The 8,905-nt window shown below is 50.8% G+C and overlaps 1 protein-coding gene across 1 annotated transcript; it reads right to left on the reverse strand.

The window, feature by feature from the left end:
- Positions 1–5,220: 5,220 nt before the first annotated feature.
- Positions 5,221–7,170, reverse strand: LOC119434689 (uncharacterized). The gene is made up of 2 exons (XM_037701778.2): positions 7,056–7,170; positions 5,221–6,251 (listed from the first exon to the last, which is right to left on the reverse strand). The coding sequence occupies exons 1-2, from the start codon at positions 7,164–7,166 to the stop codon at positions 6,024–6,026; spliced, it is 339 nt and encodes a 112-aa protein (XP_037557706.1). The 5' UTR covers positions 7,167–7,170; the 3' UTR covers positions 5,221–6,023.
- Positions 7,171–8,905: the final 1,735 nt, after the last annotated feature.

Consider the following 8,905-nt stretch of genomic DNA (forward strand, 5'->3'; position numbering starts at 1 on the left):
TAGCCGCGTAGCGCGAGTGCAATATGCCTTCTGCGGTAGACGGGAGAAAATAACCGCACTTGCGGCGCGTGTTCGCATGTCGTTGTGTTTTTAGACGTATTCTTGCCGCATCTGCTGAGCTGTTTGCTTTAGACGTGTTGTTATCGCATCTTCTGATCAGGATGTACAAACCTTATTCGAGCGGCACTGTGCCGTCGTTGGCAGCACCAACAACCAGCGGGCGAGGAAGCTGCTCATACAACAGCCCTGCGGTCGACGTTCACGAATATACCAGAAGATTGTGTGAAGTGCATTCGCTGTGCAGACAAGGTACTTGCGGCGCCTGAGAAACGACACTATACGATAGCGGCTTTAAATACAAACGATTTCGTGTCCAGCAAGCTTGCTCGGGTGGGTATTCGTTTTGTTGCCGTGAACTACGCGATAGTGTGCGTCTTGCCTTCCCGCGCTGCAGGCCTGCGATAAAAGCTTACCAGTGTCATTTAAGACCTTTCGGCGTCTTTATTTTTGGTCGGCTTGGTTCAGTTTCCGAACGAAAAGCCTACGGAGTCAACCCATACCCAAAACTGCGCTTTGGATACGAAATAAAGGTAAGCAGAAAGCGTTCAGGTGCGCATATTGATTTCTTAACTTGCGCAGCGATTGTTTCGTTACGGTAAATAAAATTGCTGGCTCTCCCGTAATCGAGAGTAGATGTAAGCATCAAATGGCTACCATAGGGCGTCTTTTGCTGCCTGTGCATGGTGACCAACAGTGAAGCGCGCTCATCTGTCGCTACATTTTCATCCTGTCGCGTCGAAGTGGTCGGCTGCAAATGTGCGGCCAACTCACGGACCGCTGGCCTTGAAATGAGCACAGGCAACCCTGTCTCAGCACCAAAAGATGACAATCAAGTGTATGGTGCCCTGTATCTGCCTTTTGAAGGTCGCTATTGGAAATGATAAAACTTGAGCATACTAAAAGTTACAACTTCAGTGACATTGTGAACAAAGATTAGAAAGAACTCGGAAGCAATATTTTTTGTCATTTGTTTGGGCAGTAACTAGGGTATGTAATGCGGTCCTGTACAAAGGGTTGGGGGCCAGAGACCGCATTTTCTTTACTTTTGACTGGTTGCACGAATGATCTCGTTTTGTTCTCACAACGGTGCCCGGATAACGGCTCTAGCTTTTAGATGCGAAGCATCTTATGGTCGGGGCTGTCACTCCCTCCCTTCATCCATCCATCCACCGTGCGGCGTCCACACCCCTACTGCGCATGCGCATCCTCCTCCTCTCCTTGTCTCATCTCTCCTCTCGGCATTCATGCGCATCCTCCTCCCCCTCCTCTCCTCTCCGACGCTCCTCTCCTCTTCGGATTGCGCAACGAATGGCAACACCTGCGGCTCCGCGCGCGATAATAGAGTGTTTTAGCTGAGCGCTTGCTGTCCGCTCCGCTCAGACCGGCATATACTAGCAAATGCCACGCAACCGCTTAGCGGGAACGCTATTGCGCTTGCGCACAATGCTCATATCGGCAGCGGAACGAAGACCGCATGCCTCGCTCCGCTACAAAGCCGACTGAGCGGAGCGTGTCTACTTGGCCTCTTCGTCGTTTTGCAGCCGAGTTGATAGCGCGTCGCTCGCGCCTCGGCCAAGACGCGCTTATCAAATGCGAAATCTACGCAGTTCCCTGCAGTATCTCAGAGCGTGAAATCTGCGCGGAGCGGAGCGTAAGCGGCGCTCTGCTAAACTGTCTAATGCGAAGCAGCTTAGGTTAGAGGCGCGACGGTAGGCGCTCATACTCCGCTGGGGGGCGCCAGTGTAGCTCGCGGTATAATAAGGCGCGCGCGCGCGCTCCGCTCCTCTCATACTCCTCCCCCAACACCAGAGGCACCGGCAACTGTCACCAACGCCGCGCGCGCGTTCGGAGCGAACGCGGGCAAAACGCCGACGGCATCGACAACAGTTCTGCGCGTGCTGCTGCATGTCCAAGTTTATAGAGCTGATAAAACGACGAACTGAAAACTAATGGGAACTTGAGTCGACCCCATGGCTGCTTCGCATACTACTCAGGGTACCCCTACGGGAAGATGGTGTAATTTTTTTGCTCAACGTCACTAGAAGGTCGCCTACAACGGGAGCTAAAAGCATTTCGTGCTTAATAAACAAGACTACACCGAACTTTACGGTTGCCATGTCCTGCAGTTTTTATGAATGAGCCGCATTCGAGTAGTCATATCCGCGAAAAGAGAAAGCAGCATGACTGCACAGAAACAGGGCTGCGCACGCGTCAATGCCTCACTTGAATGTGCTTGAACTGCTATGATTGGCCGATGCTCAGCCACACGAGAAGCATGTTCCCAGGGAGGAAGGAAACAAAACAGGAGAGGCCCTGACGTCACTTTTTTGAAGCCGGTTGTGCAGCCATCTTGGTGTACCAAATCTCTTTGCACCTCCAATCAGGGGTTCTGCAGCTCGCCGGAGCAGATGGGCGCGAACTTTGAACTTGTATTGTTACGACCCGCCGGAAGTGCGTGCTCCTGACGCGCGTCTAAACAAAGCCTACAAAACTTCTGTAGCAGTTTTAGCGAAGCAGACGCGCTCCTCTGTTCTTCCGTGGCACGTTGAAGAAGACGACGAAGACGCGAGCCGTGATTGCTTGAGTGTATCTGTTGCTGGCCGACACTCACACTCACAGACCCAAGACCCAACTTTCAAGCTTACACACCAAACCCCAAAGTCAGCTTTTCTCGCGAACAAAAGGTGGCGCGGGAAAGACACCGGCGGAAAAATCTTCTCACTTTTCAGAGACCGAGAGCAGCAGCGAAAGCTTCAGGAGCGTGGTTGCCATAGCAACGTTGGCATTTGGGGTACCCGTCCCAATGATCCTTCGCGGAAAACAGCACGTGACTTCCGCCACACCTTCTCCAATACGTTCGTGCTGGCCAGGGCCTCTCCTGGGGTTTCCTTCCTCCATGCATGTTCCTAACAAAGCCCCCTTCAGCGATGTTGTACATGAATACGCAAATTACTGCGTGTTCCCTATTGACTGCGATGGAGAAAAATAATTAAGCGCGGCTGCTGACGCGATATAAAACGTAATATCTCTATCTCGTTCACACTGTACTGGCCCACTAATCGGTTATGTTGGTGAGTGTGTCCGTTGTCAGTGTGAAATGGTGCTCATACGTGCCTCGTGCCAATGTGTTACGTAAACACGTTGGAGCTAGAGCTTTCCCTGCGACTGTGTGCAGCGTGCCAGACATAGAAAATAGCTTTATTGTACTCACATCGATCGTGGTTTGCAAGAAGCATACGACTTCTTTCTTCTTTCTGGGGTTTTACGTGCCAAAACCAGTTCTGATTATGAGGCACGCCGTAGTAGAGGGATCCGGATTAATTTTGACCACCTGGGGTTCTTTAACGTGCACTACAACGCAAGCACACGGGCGTTTTTGCATTTCGCCTCCATCAAGATGCGGCCGCCGCGGCCGGGATTCGATCCCGCGAACTCGTGCTCAGCAGCGCAACGCCTTAGCTGACTGAGCCCCCCGGCGAGTAAGGAGCATACGACGATGGAGATGACAAAGCAGGGTAAAAAAAATGCAGCAAAATATATTGCGCTAGCGCGCGGCACAAATATGGTACTTGTCTTGAAAAGAAAGAAAACAAAGTATATGGCGTAGTAGATGTGCAGTATCCTTTCGTACAGCATCTCAAGTCCCCCAAAAATGTGTATAACGCAGATCTCGCCAAACAAAGCTTGGTCAACTGCAAGACAAGTACTCTGAAGCAGATGACGCTGCAGCTCCATTGAAGCAGACGGTGAGGCAGGGTGCTTTCGCGAAATATCTCCGTGATCTGAAATGTGATCGCCTTAAATAAGACAATTACCGGCATTCAGAGACGATAAGACGGCTGCAGCGATTTTAGAACCAACAATCGCAAACACGGTGTGGCTCGCTGGCGCCCGCGCCGTTCCCGCAGTCCCCTCACCATTATCATCATCATGACCAATAACATGGCGGCCGCCTACAGGCGCTTAAAATCAACGAGTGTCTCATTTCAGGAATCGCCAGCCGTCTGTGCGCAAGCGCGAATACGAGTAGGTGTGAGAGAGAAAACCCGGGCGCATTTGCTCCTTGGATGTCTGACTTTGCCTAGGTACGATGGAGGAGAAGTTTCTTTGCTCGTTATTTGTGCGCTTGTCCCTAGGCGTGCCGGCATTGAGGACAATGCGCGTGACGTTGTCATAGGTGGGCGGCTGGCTGGGGGCATCACATGATGAAATTGCAGCCATGTTTGGAAGTCGGGCGAACTGCTGCGTCATTCGGCGGCTTTTGGCTTGTTCATACCGTCGACATTCTTTAATGATGGTATCGATCAGTGGAGACGCTTGCGTAAACAGGTTGAACGCGTCGTCTGCAATGTCTTTTAAAACGTGCGCATCTTTGTCCGACTCAGACATGCGGTCGTCAACCTTGCGGCAAAGAGCCAAGAGATCCAGAATGTAAGCGACGTACGGCTGTGTCCGAGCTCCATTCGGCAGTTCTTTCTTGGCAGCAAGCTTGCGACCACAGGTCTTGCCCAGACGAGGCGTTGGTGGGAGCACGTGAGGTTTGGTTAGCGAAGACGATGTTGCTTCACCGAAAGGCATGGTCGCAACTGCGATGGAGCGGCGGGGCGGATCTCCGTGCTGGTACAAGGAACTACGTGTACCTCCATCAAAAATGCTACGCAAAGAAAACACGGGTTCTGATTATGTACAGGGTGTATTTATACTGAGATGCAAAGCTCAACAAAACGGACAGCTCGCATGCACGACACCGCCTTTTTTTTTTCCCCCAGCGACTACTCTTTCCTTTCGCATTCGGTAGACGCGTGGCGATATATTCAGAGAAGATCGTATCCGCCCATCCCCGATGAAATATTAGGATTATTTTTTGTCATTGAAGAGCGGCACATATCCAGTGGCCAGTTGGCATCAAAGAGATGAGCGACCCAGTGGCACATACCTGAGTTGGCGTCAAAGAGGTTCCTTGAAGCACATTATTTACTGCAATAACTTCGGAATCGGTCCACGAAAACGGCGAGGTACACACCACGAAAGCTGATGAGAACGCTTCGCATTAAAACGCTTAGCCTACTTCGCACTTGTCCAAAGACATATTCGCCGCAAAAGGGACGATAATCGTAATCAAGAGGCACAAGAAATATTGACGATAACACGGTCGGCTCTTTCAAAAGATTTATTACGAGCAGACACATGAATATATACAAAAAGGCGGCAGCTTATGCAATCGCTGCCTTTATTTTATTCAGTGCATTCTCATTATTTCGCTCGCGTTTGGTCGCAGCGCCTGCGGAGCAAATCCGCCGTATGCAAGCACCGCCTCCCACACGCAGCCCTTGCGGTGCAGGGGCGCCGCTAGATTTCTCTTTCACCAGCAAATAGACGATTTTATATTCGACTCACGGGCGCCGCCATCTTGGGCTGTTACACAAACAATTTCTTAGTTTTATGAGCAGTTGACGTAACATGGTCATGAAACGCTGAACGCATTTATACAACTGTTTTCATACTTGCGAATCGACTGTAGTGCCATAAACTTCGTCGTTAAAGACAGAAAACAGAAGCGTTATCAGCCCAATATGGCGGTACCTAAACGCTTCCGTAAAAGTAATTATTTAGCATTTATTATTCCATGCGCACGGCACAACTGATTCACGATTTACAGCGCACGAACAAAGACAAGCAAAAATACGTAGAATCACAGGAAAACATGGAACAAGAATACTGCCACAAACGTTACGAAATGAGCTGGGAGGTGAGGCCGTAGTTGCCTTTTTTTTTTTTTTTTAGTAGCATATTGTTTCCTCACTATTTCCGTCTGTGAGTGTGCGCCTGTGCGTCAAACGCTTTCAATGAACGTTCAGCTGAAAGAAAGCCTACTTTTCCCTTGTCTCCCCCCAATGCTCCATTCTTGTTCGACACATGTTCGCTCTGAGAATACAGTCACCGCCCAACGGCCTCGACCGGGTTCACCAGTCGTCGTGGTTCGTCTGCTGCTCCCACAGCGCTCGAACAGCGTATCCAAACGCCAACAGCAGCGCCTGCGCGGGCCTCGTCATGATGGGCGAGCAGTGCAGGAGGCGGCAGCCATCCAGGTGGCGCCACAGCGCCTGCGTGTACGCGACCAGGCCAAGCGCCGTGGCACCGGCACGAACCGGCAACGCCAGCATGCCGCCGTTGTCGCCGCTTCCATCTCCCTGAGGAATACAAGTGACACATGTGGCTCAGCGCATCAAATATGGTAGCGCATCTTAAACGCAAGGCCACCCACCGGGCATCGCAATCTCTAACTGCCCATTGGCATCTTTGCTGCAAAATCTTCCGACCAAAATCTCTTGCTCGGTGGTCTGGTATGCTGCTACATCGCAATCGGTAACAGCGTAGCTCCATACAACCAGCAAGCCGAAGCGAGCGCCACGACGTTGCGATGTCCTGCCACGTGACCACTTTGTATGGCGTGACGTCACTACACATACATCGCCCGGGGAAAGAAACCGAAACTGTTATACCGGGTATTTCTACGAAGACCTTTTGTCATCATCATCAGCCTATTTTTACGTTCATTGCAGGACGACCTCCCAGCGATCTCCAATTACCCCTGTCTTGCGCTATAGCTAATTCCAACTTGCGCCTGCAAGTTTCCTCATTTCATCACGCCAAATAGTTTTCTGCCGTCCTCCACTGCGCTTCCCTTTCCTAGGCACCCATTCTGTAACTCTAATGGTGCACCGGTTATCTGCCCACCGCATTACGTGGCCTGCCCAGCTCCATCTTTTTTTTTTTTTTTCTCTTAATATCAACTCGAGCGCCTCCTTTGCTTGAAAAAGACTTGTCCATCATTTCAATCCGATGACGTGCACATGCAACGTCTCTTCTATAGTAGTGTCTGCCACAATTTTGCTTCTGTAGCGCCACTTTGTCCTACTTTAGCTTTCCATGAAACGATGCGATGAATAAACTGTGCGCTAGCGTCCTTCCAACCTGACAGTACGTGCACTCACCAGCAAGCAGAACCTGAGCAAAGCGGGCACCACGAGGCTGACGCGCACCAAGACGCCGATCCAGAACACAGGACTGGTCAGTGAACCCAGCGCGGACAGCGTGCGAGACATGGCGACTGCGTAAAGAGGAGCGCTTCGTTTAGTCCTCAAGCCGGTTGAAAAGGGGAGCGGGGTGGGGTATTTATATACTCACATCAGATATGAGTGTACAACTATTCTCCATATTCTAAACAAATCATCAACGCGACCACCACCGCGACCACTTCCGCGTCACAGCAGTGAAACCAGCGTCTCGTCCAGTGTGAACCAGCTCTTATCCAGCGATCTCCCAGCGAGCGCCAGCGTCCCCAGTGCGATCCAGTGTCAAAAGAACGCTCTGGTTTCACACTGGCAGACATTCCATGCTGGCTGAACCGCCCTGCTTGCAGCTCCTGTAGACACTGGCGCCGCACTTCCCTCCAGTAATTATTGCTTGGAACTCGTAAACTACTTCTTCGCTGCAGCTGGCGCCATCCCTTTAAACGCGTTCGGCGTTAGAAGCCAGATACGTACGAAAACCTGCCTGGAACTCGGCTAGAAAGCTTCGCCTTAAAATTTAAATTAATTTCTGTGGTTTTACGTACCACAGCCACGATCTGATTATGAGGCACGCAGTAGCGGGGGACTCCGAATCAACTTTGACGTCCGGGGTTCTTTAACGAGCACCCAATCGGTACAAGGGCCTTTCTACATTTCGCTCGCATCGATTCGAGCCCACGACTTGGTGCTTAGCAGCGCAACACCATAGCCACTATAATTAGATCCTTGAGTTGGCGAAGAGACCGTCTCACGCACTGGGCAGTCGAGGTTTCCCTCTCTCTTCCAAAACGACGTCGCGCTCATAAAAGAGAGGAGCGGGGTGACGTGCTTCCCCTCCCATACTGGCATCCGCACGCACCGGAGGTTAAACGGCATTTCCTGCCAGCTTCAAACTTTCGACGTTCATAAATACAGGCCGGCATTCTCAAAAGCGCGACGGACAATCTCCCGATTAGTTGTACTCGGACAGCCTGCGCGTGCTTCCTTTTCCAGCCAAAAGGCTCCAGCATGAACGGTATACGACCTTTAGTGACGTATTTTCGTTTTCGCGATGTGCTCTTTGATAGCTGTCACGATGTCCTACGTGGTTCACTTATCCTCAAAAGGCCCCAACAAACCAATGCAGCACGCTGTGTCGCAAGAACCAAGAATACGTCTGCTCGATGCTTAATAGCACAACTACGTGATCGAGTACGCGACCTGCCTTGCTTCTTTCACCATCGTCAGCTAAATGAAAGTCCACTGTTGGACGCAGGACTCTCCCAGCTACCTCCAAGTGCTCGTCAAGCTCGTATCATATAAATACATCCTAAGCCTTACACATTTCTTACTCTCGTCACAGCACCTAAACGTCCGGTATCCTCAACTCCTTGCCTTTGCACCCATTCTTTTGCCCTAACTGCTCGCCGCATCACATGGCCTGCCCAACTCTATTTCTTCTTCAAAGTCTAGAATATCGAGCTCTAAAAATGAAACCCGCTACCATTTGTAAATACATACTGCCGGCACAGCTATCAGTTTTCGTCCCATCCCTTTTCCGTAGTCATCAGCCTCTTGTCAGGCTTCTTGGTCGCTCCAAGGAACTAAAATAGTGAAGCTCTAATATGTTGAAGCGAAGTATTGCTGTAAACTGCGTGCGTGCGGTTCTCAGAAAATCGTATGAGCACCAGGTGCTCCACAGTGTGAAATGCCAAATTGAGAGCCTTAGAAAAGCAGACTTCCCTCAGGAAGTCCTAGCGGAACTTGTTGAAAGAATCGTGAAAGAGGTAAGG

Source organism: Dermacentor silvarum, unplaced genomic scaffold, assembly GCF_013339745.2.
Source record: "Dermacentor silvarum isolate Dsil-2018 unplaced genomic scaffold, BIME_Dsil_1.4 Seq17, whole genome shotgun sequence".
NCBI lineage: Eukaryota > Metazoa > Arthropoda > Arachnida > Ixodida > Ixodidae > Dermacentor > Dermacentor silvarum.